The sequence below is a fragment of the Lepisosteus oculatus genome, chromosome 6 (genome assembly GCF_040954835.1).
Source record: "Lepisosteus oculatus isolate fLepOcu1 chromosome 6, fLepOcu1.hap2, whole genome shotgun sequence".
NCBI classification, from domain to species: Eukaryota; Metazoa; Chordata; class Actinopteri; order Semionotiformes; family Lepisosteidae; genus Lepisosteus; species Lepisosteus oculatus.
Genome location: NC_090701.1, coordinates 20,638,045 through 20,658,443, shown reverse-complemented (window position 1 = coordinate 20,658,443; position 20,399 = coordinate 20,638,045). Strand labels below are relative to the sequence as shown.

Sequence of the window (20,399 nt, the reverse complement as noted above, 5' to 3'; positions counted from 1 at the left end):
ATCCTCATAAGAAAAGTAAGGGGAAGAAAAGAAATCTTAGAAATTACTTCAATATCATATGGGCGGAGCGGTGGCTCTGTGGCTAAGGATCTGTGCCTGTGACTGGAAGGTTGCCGATTCAAATCCCGCAGCCAGCAGAGAAATCCTACTCCGTTGGGCCCCTGAGCAAAGGCCCTTAACCCCAACTGGTCCAGGGGCGCTGTACAATGGCTGACCCTGCGCTCTGACCCCAAGCTTCTCTCCCTGTCTGTGTCTCATGGAGAGCAAGCTGGAGTATGCGAAAAGACAAATTCATAATGCAAGAAATTGTATAGGGCTAATAAAGCAACATTATCATTATTATCATTATTATTGGTGGATAGGAAGTGAATTTTGTACCACAGAGAACTCTCCTCTCATAGCAAAAATAGATAGATGAAAATAAAGTGGAAGCACCCAAAATATCGTACAAGTATTGAATATTCTGCAATATTTTGCTTTGAAAGACATCCACGACCATTGTGGGGACACAAATGGGTAATCAGCGCTTAAAAGGCAAGCATTCTGAAAGGATGGGGCTGTAGAAACCATTTCAATTCCAGTTGGATATGATTCTCTGCCAGGATCATGACTAGATATGACAGTTCTATACTTTTTAGAATTTTAAGTGTCTGATAGGCACCTTGTAAAAAAGCAGCTCCTGCAACCTATGAGGACAGATGAAATTTGAGAGAAAAAACTAATGCTGATGCCATGCAACAGGATTGTCATGATTGAGCCAAGTTTAGGGTTTAAAATTTGGCAGGGCCAGACTACCATTAGATTCTGTGTAGTGCAACATACAGTAGAAAGCATAAGACAAGGTTGTTTTTACTGTCAAACATTTTGTCCTATAAAACAAATAAATTAACTTTGTCCCAATACCCATTAGGAGGGGGTAAATACATTAAATTTCTGATACAGTTAATGGGTAGAAGTATATTCATCTTGTGACAGTTTATGGTGCCAGGTTACCAGTCTGGACTCTTTTAGTTGTGGCTTCTGACAATTATGTTTTTCTGTTAGAGGTCTCATACAAACCATTAGCAGCCATTACTGTCTGGAATGGAAATTGAAACATTTCACATAAAGACTCTGAAAATCAATACCTGGGACAATAAATTTGGCTTCCAGAAATTCCTAACCAAATCATTTAAAAAATCCTAAACTTTGAATGGCTTCTTCACACAATCTTCCATGGATGCTACTATATGAGACTTGTCCCTAGTCCCTCTAGTATGTGCCGTCCATGGGATTTGTTTCTGCGCGTTGTGGGTGAGTCCGGATGGGTATACAGCGTGTCTCAAAAAACGGTTTCCTCTTCTTTGTGCACCATTCTTATGAAGGATATTCCCTGCTATCATCTAGTACTCCCGTTAAATGATAACTCCATCTCACAGATGCAGAAATGGACCTGGTGGTGGGGTCTCTCTGTAGCCCAGAATCCGTGGGTGTTGCTGTGGGATCCTCCGAGTTCTCTGCCCTGTCCCGACATTGGTCAGATTTGGCCCTGTGTGGCACAGGTCCATGGTGCCAGTGGGGGATGATGGAGGTCTTTTCTTGTGTAGATTTATGGCTTTATTTAAGAGTCCTTTGGTAGAAACATGAAGGGGGTGTATTAGCGATGCCAGAGTGGGGAGAAATTTTATTCTTGTGTTATATTTTTGGAAAATGTGAAATTAAAAAAAAAACTGTTCTTTCTGCAGATGAACTGTCTTTGTCCACTTTTAGCGAGATGAAGAAGTGTACTTGCCGTTTGAGTTGTCTTTTTCCACAGTGATCCTTCACAGTGTTCATTCTCTTAATTTCAGTTTCTGGCACTTGGCACTCACTTTGGCAAGGTGTACCTGCTGGACATTCAAGGAAATGTCACCCAGAAGTTTGAAATTGTAAGTACTCCACGCAAAACTAGCATACAAAGTGTTATTCAGGGCTTTTTGATTCCCCTTCTATGAAAATCAATATATACTCTAAGTGTTATTCTAGAGAGACAATTTCGAATGTGAAGACATACACAATACATGTTTCTTATTTAAGTATACTTTTGGATATTAGAGATATAAGAAATGGAACAATTTTTGTACAGGAGCACATTTGCCTTTGAATGACATCCTGACAGTACTCACCCCATGTGTGACTTGCATTAATCTTTAATCAGCTTATGGTCTATACAGTTTTTTAAATGGACACAAATAATTACCATTTCAACTATGTAAAATAGTTTCTGTTTTTTTTTCTTTTATTTTTTCCAAGGTTTTGGTTAATTTGAATGTTTGCGTAATGTACTATATATGTTTGGTGTTTTGTGAAGGGCTCTGTCCTTGGGTGTTTTTACCTGTGTGGTCTTGTGCTGTTTTATTTTTTTGCTATCTCTCTTCCCCATTTTTTTTCTTTTTGCTGGTTAGGAGTAAGAAATTAATTTTGAGAAGGAAAAAGCCAATTTTATTTTTTAGCAAAAAGCAGCCTTAAAGTATTTATGTGCACAATAATATAATGGATCATGACTCTACAACAGAAAACAAAAACAGTTATTTGAGATTCGCTGTTTGTTGTGAGGAAAGAATTCAGATTTTCAAGTTTTTTTTTCCTAAATGAAAATGGATGTCTGTCTGTTATCTGAAAGCAGCTTATTCAGATGAGGATCACAAACAGGAACCCATCCAATCACAGGGTACAAGGTGAGGCTCAGAGCACATTACTGCTGTCTCCCTGGAGAGGACGCTAGTCAAACCCAGCCAAAGAAAGCCCACCCACACAAACAAAGACACAGTTGTGAGGCAGCAGAGAAAAAAAAACGTCACCTCAAACAGTGACATGACATACCTGAGGTATTATGAAAACCATGTAGATCTTTGTGTTCTAAACAAATATATACATTCTGAGTTGACTTGATTTTTATGTTTGTGGGTATTTCTCAATGTTATTGAATCCAATCCTTAAGGAAGCTCAAAAACAGGGTCTCAAACATGATTTTAAATACAGATTTCTTTATTATTTGTGAAATTTGTATTTAAATTAGTGAAGATTTCTCTTATTAGAGTTGCATGTTATGAATCAAGAAAACGTTTTTGAAAAATGTCATCTCGTGTCATACATGTGGGTTAAAATGATCATGTTAGTGAAAGCAATACAGTATGTGGAAAAATCTGAAATTTAAGTGATCAGCTCCTAATTGATCCTGAGATATGACTGTTTACACCTAGGAGAGGTACCAGCTTTTTTCAATTTTGAATAAACTGTGGTGCTTTCACAATCTTTATAACTTGACCACATTCACACACGTATACAGTAGATTTTAGTCATAGTATCTGCAAGCCATATCAAAGTAATTTAAAAACACACTTCATATGGATAAATAAGAGCTCAGTGGGTCACTGGGGTTTAACAGTGTCATTTGGGTAATAAAAAGATGAGGCTGCTAAATTGAAATTTGAACCCAAGGGAGTCACATTGATCTAATCCTGCAAAAAGCTTATTTTGGGGATGTTTCACAACTCCTGAAATATGAATGATTATATGGCAAAAACATTATGTTACATTACCAGTTACATTTTAAATACTTAATATTTAGGTTTAAGTGCTGCTTTATGTCTCATTCCTGTTTATCTTGATTCAATAATTAAATCTGGAATAGTTGAAGTCATTTTCAAATGTTTTAGATAATCACAATTTCACAGTCGAGGAGTTTCCTCTTGAAAAGGTGTCCTTAAATCACCAGAGCTGCTAATGTTTCTTCTGTTCTCTTACTCCAATCAGATGTAATAGGAATGTGCATATCAAGTGTGACATATAGCAGTGGGATTGGTAATTTAGGCCTGTGAGAGTAATTATAGAACACAGCTAACATCTCAGAACAGAAGGCAGCACATACACTGGTCTAAATGGTACAGACTGACACAAACATAGCATAAGTGAGCTTGATTCACCTGTGCCATTGTTGGGGCACTAAGTGACATTGCACCCTAAAAAGGAATCTCTTATATCTCACAAATGAAAGCAACATAAGGACAGCTTTTATTGATACAAACTGTGGCAGAAACGTCAGTTTTTGTGCTATTTTGAGGAGGGCGTCAGGGGCCCAATAGGTGTGTCTCGCCTGCGAAACTTAGATTAACCATCTTTTTAACTTGGGAGTGTATCTGGTTATTCTTCACTGGACTGATTTCATAGCAGCAGAAGTTGTTTTTTATATCCTGTGACCTAAAATTGTAGACCGTATTGTAGATATCACCTTAGTCAATAATGGAGCAATTCTAACAAAGAAGCATTTCCTATATTTAAATTCTTCACTTTTGAGTATATATCCTAAAATTTTCTGTCCCTATTTTGCTTCCCCACATCATGTAAAAGATGTAAACATTTTTTTCAGCATAAGCATGTCTTTTTCATAAATAGCACCCTCAAATTCTTCTAGTGGTTCCCGTTATGTTTCTTTATTCAGTCTTGAATTCATTTTTTTTATTTACTTCACATCAGCTATACTGTTTGCAAAGCCTTCCTCTGTATTTTGGTATCACTGCTAAATCTACTAGTTAGCTAACAAGACCAGAATCTGAGTTATTGACATAAATTACGAAAAGCATAAGTCCTAATGTAGATCCCTTTAGTGCTCCTACTAATAATATTCCCCCATCCTGAGAATTCACTGTTTATCTGTACCGTCTTCTTATCGATGAAACATTCTTAATCAGAACACATATGAACTTGAATGTCTACTGCTTTATGAAAAGCTTTGGACATTTAAATAATTTATAGTGCCCTGTTTGTGGCTGTTGCTTTTTTCTTTAGCCTAATTGGAAAAAAAAATGTCCTGCAAATGCTGGTCTGTCTTATCAATAGGTTCTGATAGCTTTTTCATACCTGTTTCAAACGTTTTCAGATTTTTAAAGCAAAGTGGGCCAGATTTTTTCAGATGTGTGTGTATCAGTTCTTCAAATGTAAAAGTACTTTACTAGGCCAGAAGAACATACTCTTAAGTACATATAAACAGGTAGAATGACTCAAAGTTGCAATTAATCTTTGAGTCATTGAGTCACAAGCTGATGAACTAAAGCAAAGGTACTGTACACCATTGGCCTTCATATATATATGTACATTTTAATGTACATAAGGGAAGATCACACAAGAATCTGGAATATTTTTACATTTGGCAACTGTGTCATCACAGTAGCATGAGAATTTGTGTGACTCCAGAGGCATAACCGATCTTGTTGATCATTTCAGCCTAGTAAAGGCAATATGTTGCAGGAGAGGTCTGTACTGACAATGGCAGTTGTAGTTTCAGCAAGGAGGAGACACTAGGATCACAGATTCACCAGACAGAAGATGAGCTGAAAGGGTTTTCTCTCCAAGCATCAGCCTTTTCCTGCATGAGAAAGATAAAATAATACACAGATATAATATAATACACAGATATATGTTCAGTAGTTAAACTATTATTGTGCCTTAAGAGGAAATAACCGTGTCACATCCTCTACTGGTGCAAAGTGGACATGGAATAGATGCAACTGCTGGACAATGAGCAGTATGGGCTACTGCTTAGGATATGCTTGTTTGCTAGGTAAAAGCTTCAACATAAATTCACACAACATTCAATTTCTTTGCATAAGCTTCAGATTTATTATGAGTGAGGTTGTATTATTTTTTGACAGTGGTTATCCCCTGCATCTTTGGATCCTAACACTGTAATAAACCTGATCTCACCTGCATGGCACAATTGTACGCAGGCACATGTCAATGGGCATACCCCCCGTAAGATACATGTCAATATATACAGTAAATGGGCATACCCCCGGCAATCTCACTCAGTGTCCTGTAGTATGAGGGTGTAAAATGAGTGTGGTTTTGCATACTGCACGTCTTCAATAATGGAAGGTGTGAGGAGGACCTGGAGGGCAAGTGGGATGAAGAAGAACGCGACAAACTACCTGACGCAGCATGGTGACCCCAGTGAGTTGAAGAAGGGAAACAGGAACAGAATAAAGCCATTCAACGCTGGATTAAGGATTTTCACAACTTCATATTCCATAAGCGCTAGCAACTCTCCAGCACTCTCCAGTTTTTTTAGTATGCTCCTTGTGCTTAGACTGTGTGGTACCCTAGGTACTCCTTTGACATGGCTTTCTGAATTAAGTGCTGCTATTTTTGCATCACATCCATTGGTTTCTTTTGTTGACTACTTTATAGCCAGACAAGATGGGCACAAGAGTCTCCTCTCATTTGTAACCTTTTCTGTGTTTTTGTGGACAGAAGTGGGTAATAAAAGAAAGGTTTTGGCTGCCATGTCACCCTGCAACTCACAGCGGGCAACCCACTGAAACTCAGCAGGTGTGAGCCTGGTCAGTACCTGGATGGGAGACCTCCTGGGAAAAACTAAGGCTTCTGCTGGAAGAGGTGTCAGTTGGGCCAGCTGGGGGCGATCACCCTATGGACTATGTGGGTTCTAAAGCCCAAGTATAGTGACGGGGACACTATACTGTAGAAAAGAGGCCATCCTTCGGATGAGACGTAAAACCGAGGTCCTGACTCTCTGTGGTCATTCAAAATCCCAGGGCGTTTCTTGAAAAGAGAAGGGGTGTAGTCCTGGCATCCTGGCCAAGTTTCTCATTGGCCCTTACCAATCATGGCCTCCTAATAATCCCCATCTTTGAATTGGCTTCATTACTCTGTTCTCCTCCCCACTAATAGCTGATGTGTGGTGAGCGTTCTGGCGCACTATGGCATCCAGGTGGTGCTGCACATTGGTAATGTAATGTTTACATTACCTGTAAAGAGCTTTGAGTGGAGTGTCCAGAAAAGTGCTATATAATGAGCAATGATTTATTATTATTAAGGTTTTACTGCTCTCTGGAAACATACATATCTGAACAAATATTGTATTTTGTTGTGTCTTGCACTGAAAATATAAATATTATGTAGGAATAATATTTATATGTAGGAATAACACTTTTCATCCAAAAGGAATTCAAAGCACTTCACATATAGAACACACTTACTTCATCCACCACTTATGTTAGCACCCACGTGAGAACAGTTATGTGCCACGAGCCCCACAGCACAGTAGGTCAAGTGGAGAAGTGAGAAATTACTTCACCAGTCAAATTCAGGGGGGGTTATGGGGGCCAGATTGTGCAAGCCCAAAACGCATGCTGTAATGTACAGTTCAATGGCATCATTGGTGTGTGCTCTTTTTTCCCTGAAGAGATCCATTCTTTTTCCCTGGAGAAAAGTGCACATGGTAGTTTTCAATATATGTAAGAAATGGTGGATTTTCCGCTTCATCTCTCTTCTGGTTAGGTTTTTTTTTATTTCGAAGCAGTCATATGGGCTAAATTTGTCGGTTTGGAATACTTAAAGACAGATTTCGAACTCTCATTGTCATCTCTGTAGAGCAGGACTGTCCTGTAAGGCAGAGCCACAGATACATGCTCTTGATGTACTAATTCCAGAGAAGCAACATTTATTGTAACATGGTAACCAAAAGTATACACAACATTCTAAATAAAGACTTGCAAGTAGTCTTTTATATTTTTATTTTTATTTATATAGAAATTTATATTGTACTCTTTTACTTTTCCTTACACAGTGCAACATTGTTTGCCAGTTTATTGCTTCCCCACATGGGTTATAGGATGTAAATGTCTGCAATAACACCTAAGCATTTTTTCATCAGTATCTTATTCTAGCTCTGTATTTCCTATCTTATAGCAAATGTAACTCACTGCACTTTAGTTGAGGCCGCCAGCAATCTGTCCAGACATGTACTGTATTGTGTGTGAAGTAGCAAATACAGTACTGACTTTCCAGAAGGGGTAAAGTTATACAATTTCGAATCCGTTTTAGCCATAGCTGAAAAAACTGCCCAGAAGAAATTGGGAAGAAACAGCCCAGCCAAGGTTAGATGGAGATTCCACTGGAATATTCCAGAGAAACATGGATGAGATTCTTCACCTATCCATCCATTATTAGGACACCACCAGAGACAGGGTGGAACAAGACATGGGATGAACATAAACACACAAGCACAGAGGGACTGTGGAGGTCGCAGTTTTCTCAGTCTGCGTGTGTTTGGAAGGTGAGAGAAAGCCAAGCATGGTGAGAACACGCAAACTCTACATTAGAAGGCACCCCATGACAGTACTGAACTGTGAGGCGGGATCATTAAACACCATGCCATTGTGCTGCCCTACCTCTGATTGTTTTGGAAATGGCTACTATTTTCTAATAATTATCTTTCTGTATTATTTGTCTGATGGATAGAATGGCCTTTTCCATTGTAACGGGACATTGCTATGTACAGTATTTTCTTTTTTGGTAACCTAGCTGTTTTGCTATGATGGCACCAGAGCTGACATTGCAGTCAGCATAAACATAGCCAGGCTAATCGTCAAATGCTGATCAACATTTCATTTTAACAACTTATTTAATTAAATTGATTGTGTTATGGATTATGCTGACACTGCACACTGCCACTTTCACATTAATGCTAATTGAGTTCGTACCAGCATAACATCTCCATTAACTACAGAAAACATCCATTGTTGCATTTTTTATGCTGAACAAGTGGTCAAATAGCTGCATCATAGTTTAGGTGTATAATTTCACAACGTAATAGAATTGCTGTCCTATAAAAAACAAAACTTGTTGTTCAGCGATATTCTGAAGTAATTTGTGTTGTTTTAGATTTTCTTAAGTAAAAAGAAATTCATTTTCATCTAAACTATTCTAGCTTTATTAAAAGAAGGGCAGCACAATAGCGCTTTGCCAGCACCTAGAGTGCTATCTGGAGTTTGTATGTTCTCTCCGTGTTTGCATGGGTGCTCCAGGAGGAAAGTCCCAATACATACTGTTGGTTAACTGTTTTGTATCCTGCCTTGCTCCCATTGCTTGCCAAGACTTGGTTCTCCCAAGATCCTGAATTGGATGAAGCAGTTAGAAAATGGATGGATGATTTTTAAATACTGTGTGTAGTACATTGAACAATGTAATGTAACTAGATCATTTTTTCTGCTGCTTGTCCATAAAACATATTCAATTTGAGTATGTAATAAAATATTTCATAAAGTCTTGATTACTTTAAGTGCAGGTAAAATTCATTACAGCTACTCTGTAATAAAAGTCTTTCTCAGGTGCTTTCCTGCACTCCAATACCACAATTATGATTTATTTCTATTAATATCTGTGTTTTAAAAGGAAACATTAATTCATGATACAGTCCTAAATAAATTTATTAATGGAAAGAAGAGGTAATTGCTGGATAAAACATTAACTGTGATATACAGAAAAAAATAATGTGCACAAATTTCTTGAGGTGAGAATTGATTTTTCTATTCCTTAATTGACTTTGACGGGAATGGTTAATACCATATTTCTCCCCTCTTCCATGATAGTATGTCAGTTATGTGTAATGGCCTTGTCTCCTGTTATCTGTCTGATATTCAGAGCACTGATTGATAATGCATTTGAGTGAATCTTTGAACTAACGTGACCCCAGGTGACCTTGGAGACCACTTTTTCCTCTTTTAATGCAGAGAATAATCAGGGCTAAATCTGTGGTTTGAAAGGCTTTGTATCTTTTTTTATAAGACTCTCACCTTTCATGCTTTTCAGATACCATGTCCTGCCAGTAATGGAATTGGGCCTCCAAGTGTGTAGGCTTTTATTTAATTATTTGTACATTTGTTAATTTTAAACTGTATTTCACTTTTGTTTCCCCTTTCTTGTCACGGTCTAGACCTTATTTCCTTCGAGTGGGCAGCATTTGGTAGACAAATCAATTATCCATTTGTTGGACAGAGAGCCTTTGCAAATTATACATTAGCTGATTGATTTCTCCTCTTTCCTGTTAAGGGGCTGTGAGTAAAAGGTGGGATGATGATGAGCATCCTGGGAGGCATTTCACCACAGAGAACACAATTAATCGCTTCTGTCCATATCATTATGGTTTTTACTCCTTTATTGAAAAGGCTGACTGATTCAGCCTACCTCCAACCTAAAACTCCACCCTTCCTCTCACTGCCTGTTAGGTTATTGAATGGCAGTCTTAGTTTGCCTTACTTCTGAGCTTTATTTTATATTTTACACCCCTTTGAATCACCCCTTTGTAAATAAGATCACATAACTTATATGTCATGAGCTTCAGAGATTAATCAGTAAAGCCCCATACCATCTTGGTTATTTAGTTCAGAAGCTGCAGCAGTTAACTGGTACTTTTCTGAGATTAATATTTTATTTATTCCTACTGATCATCATATCATCGTATCACTTGCCTGTGAGAATGAATGGGTGCAACACAGATCTGTGGTTTAGAATGTAAATCCAGCTTTGCAGCCAGCCAAGGTTCCCTTCCAGTTCAGCTGTTCAGTGTGAATGGCTCAAAATGTGGACCCTGGTAAACCTTTTATTTCTGAAATATGCCATTTGTATTGTTAATTTGCTTTAGGAACTGTTCAAGTGTTCTGCTCCAATTATTAAAAAAAGTTTTTTATCATTGAGCAGAGTTTTTCTTTTTCTGGTTCTTTTTTATAAGTCCTGTATTTTCACAGAAAGGAAACAATATGTATCTACAGTAGTTCAGGTGGGTAGCTGCATCAGCATGTGTAGGCTGCAAAGGAACAAGTAATAGGTTTATTCCATGCTGAAAAGAGAAGAGAGAAAACACAACGTTTCGGCCGTGGAGCCTTCTTCCTGTGTTCCCTCACACCTGAAGAAGGCTCCATGGCCGAAACGTTGTGTTTTCTCTCTTCTCTTTTCAGCACGGAATAAACCTGTTACTTGTTCCTTTGCAATATGTATCTGTGCCTTGGTGAAGAAAATACCTATGGATCGCTAGAGAAAACACTTATACAAATTTGTTGGAAATGTTTTTTTTTGTGTATTTGTTAAGAATGAGGGCAGCATTGCGGCGCAGTGGTTAGCATTGCTGCCTCACAGCACTGGGACCTTGGGGAGCTATCTGTGTGGAGTTTGTACTGTATGTTCTCTCTGTGTTTGCCTGACTTTTCGCCTGGTTCTCCAATATTCTTTCAAGTCCCAAATATACTGATACATTAATTGTCTTTTGGGACATTGGCCCTGGTGTGAGTGTGTGCGTGACTTTGTGCGCCCTGTGATGGACTGTTGTCCCATACAGGGTGTATCCTACCTTGTGCCCATTGCTTGCTGGGATAGGCTCTGGCTCCTCCATGAACATTTATTGGATGAAGTGTTTAGAAAATGGATGGGCAGGTGGATGTTTAGAGATGTTATTTTTCTGTAATTTGAATAACTGATAGTATTCTGATTTAATACATAGCAAGTGTTGGTATAATTTGTTATTGCAATGTTTTGTACATTATATATAAAGCTTCTGCTCATGATTCTGACATCATAACTATTTATAACAGCTTTAAAATGCCTTATTGTCGTCTAAAATGTCAATGCTTCTAATGTTGGAAATCATGACACCAAACAGCAGATCCAAGTCCTTATTTATCAGTTCTTAAAAGAAAGATTATGACATAAAAATAGTCATTGGACAATAGTCATTCCACAGGAGTGCGTCCTGTCTCAAGAAGTAAAGTTATTTTGAGCTATGCTATTGAGTGCTCCTGTCTACATTTCTCTTGATAGAACTCAGTCTGCTGTGGATTGTTACCTTTCCGTTGTCTTATGTGACAAATAAAAGATTTCTACAGAACCAGCTGTTTCTAGTCCTAGAAACATTTTTAAAGTAGCACAAGACTTTTGAAAGAGTCTACTTCTTTCTGTTAATGTCAGCAGCAGCTGGTGAAGTCTGGCTAAAGTGACTTTTGTTTTAGGTTTCATTTATCCATTTTCACGGAATATTTTTGAAAAAAATTGAGTGTTAAACTTCTTAAACTGGAACTATTTAAGAAGTGAAACAGACTCCCTTTTCTCATCTTCTCTCATATAACCTTAGTTTTGGTCAGGAGTGTCCTCACTGCCATGCTGTTTAACCCATTCCAGAAATGTAATTTCTAAAGTAATTCAAAGGGTACTTTTGTTTTTACTGCTGTTTGACCACTTCGGAGATGAGAGCGGATATAATAACATAAGGGTTACAAATGAGAAGAGGGCATTTGGACCATCTTGCTTATCTAGTTGCTAGAAACTTAAGTAAACAATCTCATCCATCCATTTCTTGTAGAATTGCAACATGGGATACATACAGTTACACAACACATAAGCACTTAAATTTCAGACCCCCACAGCTCTTTGTGTAGAAGAGTGCTTCCTGATTTCAGTCTAGAGCTTTTCATAACCAATGCACTTGCTCTGTTGCTCACTATGACTATTATGATTGTCCATCTGACTCTTAATAGGTCTCATTTTGAAAGGTGAAGCTGAAAACTGAAGTATATTGTTAAAGCTGAATGATATTATAGTGATTTCAATCTAGGTCCTCTTGTGGATATGTAAAAAGTTAACTGAGAACTCACGTTTGAAGGTCTTATTTGCAGTTCATTGTTGAGATTGAAAGGAAAGGTCATTAACAGAAAGTAATTCTGGTTAAGAAAAATGATCAGTTTACTGTTTCCATCTATCCCTTCATCCAGTTCAGGGTCGTAGGGGAACCAGAGCCTATCCCGGAAAGCAGGGCAAGTATACACCCTGGACAGGATGCCAGTCCATTGCAGGGCACACACAGACGCATGCACACACTCACACCAGGGCCAGTTTTCCCTGAAGCCAAATAGCCTACCAGTATGTAGAACTACGGACTGTGGGAGGAAACTGGAGAACCCGGAGAAAACACAGTAAAGCAAAGGGGAAGATACTGTACAAACTCCATGCACATAGCACCCTAATTCCTGAATTGAATCCATGGCCCCAGTACTGCAAGGCAGCAGTTAACCACTGCACTATGGTGCCCAGTTTGCTATTTGTGTAGGAAAAATTATTTTAAGTGTATTACTAGAGACTTAAAACATTTTCTTCTATAATAAAGATTTGTTATTGTGTGACCGGCTCAAACAGTTATTCAGCCAGGAACTGAGGTCTTCGTAGTCACATATGAAGGAGCTTGCTGAAGAATATGGGGTTAAGGTGTCAACCTGAATGGTCAGAATAGAATGAGAGAGAGAGAATTCTCTGATTGGTTTTCTACAAAGAAGTCCTTTATAAGTGAAAACAAAAAGAAAATGTGGACATGTTGTTAACAAATAATAGAATACCAAAATTATTTGGTCAATTGAGATCCTGATTCTAGAAATTGTGCTTCTGAACTGCAGGTCTTTGTTTATAAAATTCAATGCAAAACACACAGAAATAACCATTGGGTGACATGTTACTTGTCTTAAGTAGGTGGAAGTTAGTTTGGAAGGAACTACTGGGAGGAATTAAAGAGGTGTGTTAAGCAGCACACTATGAAACATTAAGGCATCATTATAGATCCTCCAAGGATGATAGATTATTTGGGGGGTGTTGGAGAATCTATACTGAATCTGAAGGAGTCAATCAGGAATTTAAATGTAAAGAAATTAAGTGAGAAATGTTTTTCATCATAAAAAGATCAGGATGGTTGACAACATATCACAAGTTTACTTAAAAAATGTTTTTGCAAGCAGCTTTTCATTAAAGACTAAATAAATGCATGGCTTTTTCCCTTGAAACATTTGCACCCAGTGTGAAAGACTGAACGAAAATAAGAAATGTGGCAGTGCTTGAATGTTTCAACACTCTGTTTTCTAAATTAGGTAAGAGGTAGGACGGTTAAAATCAGCACAGTGTGGTACACAACTAAAAGGTGTCCAAAGACAGTTCTCTCCAAAATATGTCTGTGGCTCATCTTTGCAACAGTTGCCACAGGGTTCTTTACCAGTACCATCCACCAGAAAGATGGGGCTCATTTTCAACATGAACTTTTGTGACTGTCCCCCAGTCAATGGGTTTGGGGAGGGGTGGCTAGATTAATGAAAGCCCGGACTGCCAGGATGAAATAAAACAGTGTATCAAAGCTGAGTGCTAATCCCAGATATGAGTATGTGTGCAAGTGTGTGTATGTTTTTCTCTTCCCTACTGTTCCTACACTAAATGGATTATAAACCCTTCTTTTGTCTCAGTCTTAGGTGTCACAGTTTGCAGTCCTGATTAGTTTATGTGTTTTGCTTTCCCAGAGTCCGGTGAAAATAAATCAGATCAGTCTGGATGAAGGCGGGGAGCATGTTGGCATCTGCTCAGAAGACGGCAAGGTAAATTGTGTCTTTATAAATACTGCCAGTGTTGGGGGCATTAAGGAGATTACCGTTTACTTTTGATCAGCACTGTCTAATAAGAGCAACTAACTTAATTTTTTGCCTGACTTCCCTCATACAGCAGCTTTAGGTGCTGCACCTCTGAGCAATCAGTGGATTTCTGGTTCCCTCTAGTGGACTTAGAAAACGCTCTTCTTAGTATTTTTTCCTTAACATCCTTGGATTTTCTATGGCTTTAAAAAACTATTAGATACAACAAAAAGAGTAAGAAAGTAGTACTCCTGTAAGGGGTTTAGATTCTTATTTGAACATTTACATTAAGATTAAAACTATTGCTTTCACATTCAGGATTGGAGCAAATACAATATATGCTCATCACACTAATAATTGTTGATGAACACAGCTATATAGAATAATTTATTTCAAATATAACATCCATCTTTTTTCAGCTTAATCTTAGTTCTCATAAAGCCTTGTGTGCCACACAGTCACAAAATGTCCTCTTTATATACATCAGTCAACAGAGAGTAGGTATGCACAAGTGGATGCATAGCTCTAGAACCAAATTGTACCATGTTCTGCAGACAAGTTCAGAAGTTCTGGTGTCTTGGGTTGCAGACTATTCCCAGCCTTCAGCCTGAATGAAGAATTCCTTGGAAGTAGGTCTGCTGCTCGAGGAAAGAGCCAAACTGTGTCATGCCCACAGCGCAGTAAAGCTCAGACTCTCAGGTCTGATGTGGAATGTGATCTGGGAGACAGAACTGGTGGTCTGTAATAAAACTGTAACTTCTGCCTGATGAATCACAATTTTTGAGAAGGAACTTCTGTCAGTAGTCATCAGTACAAAAGCAAGCAGGCATCTTCTCACATTTAAGGATTCAGTAGCCTGCCAGCGCAAAACCAACATTGGAAAACATCAGGATATCATAGCTCTGCTATAACTTGGTCTGAGAGCTGGCAGTGACCACAGACACAGCCTGAAAGGCACACTTTACACTAGCAGGAGAGTATACAGTAGATTATTAGTGTTCTTATACAGCAGCACTGGTTTCTTCCAGCACTTATTTTGGTGGCCTAAAGCCTAACCGTGGGCTAACATTTAGCACATATTTAGCTTGAATGATTTTAAAATTTAGGAAGGTCATATTACTTCTAAGACAGAGTGTTTTCTAGTAATATGACTTAATAAATAAAGCAAAACAGCAGTAAGACAAGGCAGTGGCTGAGCATCTGAAAAGCATCTCAATGTCTGGACAGATTGTGAGAAGGACGGGTAGGTGGTGTTGGCTTATTTTGAGTCATGTTACCCAAGTGATGGCTGGAAGTGGCAGAAGGGAAAAAGCATAATTGGTCACTGCAATCATTTTGAGAAAAACAGGGTGCAGAGCAGATTAATTTTGAGTACTTGTTCACAAAGCAAGCTGCTTTCTCAAGAGGGGTAGCACTTTAAAGCTTCCCCTGTCCTGACAAAGATGCGTTTTGGAAAGCTGAGACAGTGGAATGGATCCGTGTGAAGCCTGATTAAAAATACAGCATCATTTGCGATCAGGATGCATCTGTCTCCCATTGATATCCTTGTATTGATTTCCACTTGGCTGTTATCTTCCTGTTCAAGGTGATTATCAGTGTCGGGTGGTTTGCAAAAGCAGATATGTACGGTGATATCTCTTAAAACTCATGCTCTGTTGAAAAGAAAATCTTGTAATCTTTAAAGTGGCGGTTCCAATTAAAATCAATGCGAACTTGGTGTTCCTCTATACCAGTCTCATTCTCTTGTAAATCCCTGTGGTGAAAGTTTGATTTTTTGATTTTACAGATAGTTGTGAAGCATTTAAGCAGTTCAATAAGGTGGGTACTGAAGTGTTTCTTGTCAGGAGTTTTTATTAGTGTTATTTGGAGACTCTAGCATTTACTTTTTCAAATCTTGTACCAATGAAAATTAAAATTAAAGTGGAATTCAGGCACCAATCAACTACAAAATTGAAGAAAAACCCACCTTTTATTGTAAACCAACAGACTATTACCAGTGCTACAAGGAAAACAAAGGTAAAAACTGCAAATATTCCACAAGTTGGAATTTTGAGCGTCTAAAAATTGGTAGTTGTTTTTGATTAAACCTACCTAAAGGTATAATATGTTCATTTATAAAATTCATAATTTATAAAAGGGAAAATATAACATACAATATAATATTGTATATACACCCTAAACTCAGTCATTCAAGCAGATTACTTAATGTGTGACGCAGATGCCTACCTGAACTACTTCAGCTCACATTATTTAATGCCTTCTAATAGGGAAATCTGAAAACAAATTGATAACTAAATCTACAAATTAACAGGTTAGATTAAAGCACTCATATTAGTTACTGTGGAAGCAGAGTCCTGATACTGCAAAGAAGTTTAATTGTCACACATACAGTATGTGAACAATGCTTATTTTCTTAATTGTTAAGGATGTACAGTACAGTATTTAGTCAGTGGTGAAAGGTGATACCAAAGCTCTGTAGAAATGCTCTACATTTAAGGCTTCTAACACACAATGCAGATATCTACAAGATTTCCGTCTACACATTTGTAACGTGAATTTGTTGGGTTTTTTTTGCAAATGTGTAATTTCAGGAACTCCTGTCTCTCAACAGAATCATTCATTGCAAGTTGTGATCACAAACATCATGACACTTGGGACAGCTGACTTCTAAAATGGTTTATTTGAGATATTTAACATAAATCTAATTCCAATATTGTGCTAATATTGGCCTTTTAATTTCTTTCTGAAAATTGAATTTAATTGTTTCATATAACATTCACACCTTTGTGGTTTTTTGCTCCAATATTCTTCCAATATCACCAGGTAACGTGATCTCATTGCAATTTCTATCAAGGGCAGCAGTGGTTGAATTAAAATATTGTTATTTTAGTTTTTTAATTAAAAATGCTGCTTTAACTCAGGAAAAAAAGAAATATCAATATATTGACCCCATCACTCAAAGCTTGAATACTTTCATACTCTGCTGTCCTATTCCTAAGAATAATAATGATAATAAAAAGCAGTGTTTTCTAATCAGATTGAAAGCCTTCCCTTTTCATTACATGCTCATAGACTACAGTCTGCTCCAATTCCTAAGTGTGATTTACAGTACCAATGTTGAATTTTACATGAATAAATACAATATAAGTGTAATGTTATATGTTGGTGAATTAAGTGTAATGCAAGTGCTGCAGAAACAGAATTGTTTTAACACAGCTAGTTCAATCTGCATGTTTGTGTTTGATCATGTGGTTGAAACAGACTGTATTTACTATGATTTTGATTCCATTTGGGGCTCCCATATTTTCATGGGCAAATCTGTTATTAACTGGTATGGCTTGCGTGTGTACAAACATTGTAACAATTTTGATTCTTTTCGGGGAATGAGAGAAATTCCACAGAATGCTCTGCATGGAGGGCTTTGTTTGCTCTTGCTAGAACAGAGACCTTCATGAGCTCACAGAGGTAACAGAGAGAGCCGTAGATGACTGTACAGAGGTAGGGAGATGGGATTTTTCTGCATCTCTTAACAGCGCCTCGTAAACTAATCATTCACTGAAACTGAACTATGAACTTTTCAATTTCAGCGTGACTCCAAGCACAATGAGATAGAAATACATTTTCTATTGTATTCTGTGTAGCTTTCTGTAGTAGAATAAAAGATCTTAGCATTTGTGTTTGTAGCCTTAAAGGTAAGTCCTCATTTCTGAAATAAAGATGAAAAGTGTTTTGTGTGTCTTTGTATTACTTTATATATTTTGTGGTCAACATTAGTTGTCACTTTCTTTTTCTCAGTATTTAATTTCAAGATTTTTTTTCTTGCTTTGGAAATTACACTGTGAAGGATTTTGTCTGTCATGGTGGCTAATAGTTTAAGTTGTTTTGTAATAAACATCTGTGATTAAGTATTCAGTTTGGATTGGTAATAGCTGAAGGTGAAATTGAAATATTGCCAATGCTAGTGAAAATGGAGTACGTTTTCTCAATTTAAACAGGTGTCTTATATTAATGGCCTGAATGTGATCCACTGGTATAGATACAGATATTCAAAAACAAGGATACTGTAGCTTTCTCCGTAAAACAAAATTATTGAAGGAGTTTTGTACACTGTCAATTAATCCTACAAAACAGAATTGATTTTCTTCGGGTTTTAATATTTTTTGCATTGCCAGAATACTATATAATGTCAGAGAAATTTTAAGTGTCCATCAGAGTAATATTTTTGGTGTTAAAATTAATCCGCTAAGCTCCCTTTACCATCGGTATTCTGTCTCTGACCCATTTTAAGAAAGGTAACTCTCATCCCCTACGATGGAAAAACACCACACACTGCATGGAACACAGATCTTGCCTGTCTGGGTGTGAGGGAAGAGTAAATCAAAGAGCTCAGAAGTCATGATGTAGTGTAATACATAGGCAACTCTTGAAAGTTGAACCTGCAGCTGTTCTTTGTTCACTGAGCATCTTCAATGACAGACAGAGGACATTAAATGGACCTAAGTTCTAAATGAGTTTCCAGGTTGATAGTCAGCGGGTAAGAGGGGGGAAATTTAATTCTGGTTTGTCAAACAAAAATGATTGCCATTCTGATGAGATTCCTATAGGTTTTAATAGGTTTAATTTAAACATGAAAATATCCATTCTTGTTCCATGCCAATGGGAATACTGTATGCCATTGTTTTATTCAAAAAAAAGTTAAAACAGGAAATGTGATTCATGTTCACTCTCCTGTTGACAGCTTCATTTTTAAAGTTTTCAGGAGTCCTTGAGGGAGGAATTTACTGCAATATAAAAGTAACTATTTCTTTCACTGTTGCCACTAGGGTGAAATGAAGGTTCTTGATTTTTTTTTCATACTCATACTACTTTTCTGTAGCAGGAAGGATGAAAAGGTGGGTGTTAGGGAAACAATATGCTTTTTTGAAAGTAAATAGCCCCAGTATTATAATTGCCAGTTTTTCTTATCAGGGGTCACCAAAAAGCCTTTTTGCGGCACTGCTTTCCTACGAATTCATGTTTTAGGGAGTGCTGCTAAAATGATGCATTTGAGACATTAGATATTGCTAGAAATGAACCATCTACAAAAGCTGGCCTTTCATGTTAAGTATCTGGATATTATAACAGTGTGAAACAAAATAACTATGCAATGTGGTGTGAGCTTGTGTAGGGCAATCAGCCAATGGTTGCAACAGAGTGCAGTCCTGACTTACACTATGCAGTGTAAGTACAATGGCACTTTGGAAGCACCATTGCTGCTTAGAAAACAATTTCAAAATGCCATTATGAAAATGAAAAGAGACCCATTTTCTGCTTTTTGGGAGGATGAGCCAGAACAAATAAAAAAAAAGACTGCATTGAGTTTTCCGTTGTTGAGACAAGAGCCTGAAGCTAAAGTTCCAATGGACAAAGAGCAGCTGAAAAACAGACATTCCCAGAAAGAGCTTCTCACTGTGCGATCAATGTGTCCGAGCCCTACCCTAGTGGAATAAACACACGGCACATTGTCCAGTTTGGGGTGATTCCTACGGTAGATAAAGCAGATATTCAGATAAAGCAGTTTTTGTCATTTTATCTGGCTTCAACTTTAACCTAAGTTGTCAGATGCTAACCCCAGAAAACAGAGAAAAAAACAGTTGTGGGGGCAAAAACCGTCTTGTTCATCAGGTGGCAAAGAAGACAAGTTCTCAGAGATATCTGAATTGGTTGTATAGCTTAATTTAAGACTACATAATTGTCCTATGTTTTTTTTTGCTGCAGAATATTGCAATTATTTGAACATTAAGAAGCTGCTCTTTGTAAATCCTGTCTTACATACTGTAGATAAATTAAATGTTTTGTGACAACCATATTATTCATTTATCCCAGCAAAATGAAACAAACATTTTGCAATGAACATAAATAGGAAGTAATACAGAGCATAAATAGGGGGAAAATAGAAATAGTTACTGTTTGGTCTGTTCAGTTCATGTTGTGTGACAAGACAAGTTGTAAACATAATTTACCATAAGGGTAATTTATTAGAGCACCTCAGGATTCATCCTCTATTGCATTTTGTACACAATCACACAAAATGTAATTTGTTCCATGTACAGTAATTGTTTTTGCAAACTCATCTTTAATTCAGTTAATTAGAAGTACAGTCTGGAATTTATTGGA

At 37.5% G+C, this 20,399-nt stretch overlaps 1 protein-coding gene across 3 annotated transcripts in view; it reads left to right on the top strand.

The window, feature by feature from the left end:
* vps41 (VPS41 subunit of HOPS complex) overlaps positions 1-20,399 on the top strand; it is an 83,993-nt gene that overhangs the window by 23,784 nt on the left and 39,810 nt on the right. For 2 of the 3 annotated variants that reach the window (XM_015354485.2, XM_015354484.2), the window contains exons 4-5: positions 1,830-1,907; positions 14,136-14,210. In XM_015354485.2, the coding sequence (XP_015209971.1) occupies positions 1,830-1,907; positions 14,136-14,210 (153 nt within the window). Of the gene's footprint in view, positions 1-1,829; positions 1,908-14,135; positions 14,211-17,608; positions 17,742-20,399 lie in introns of those variants that run through there. The other variant, XM_015354486.2, reaches the window with a different exon arrangement.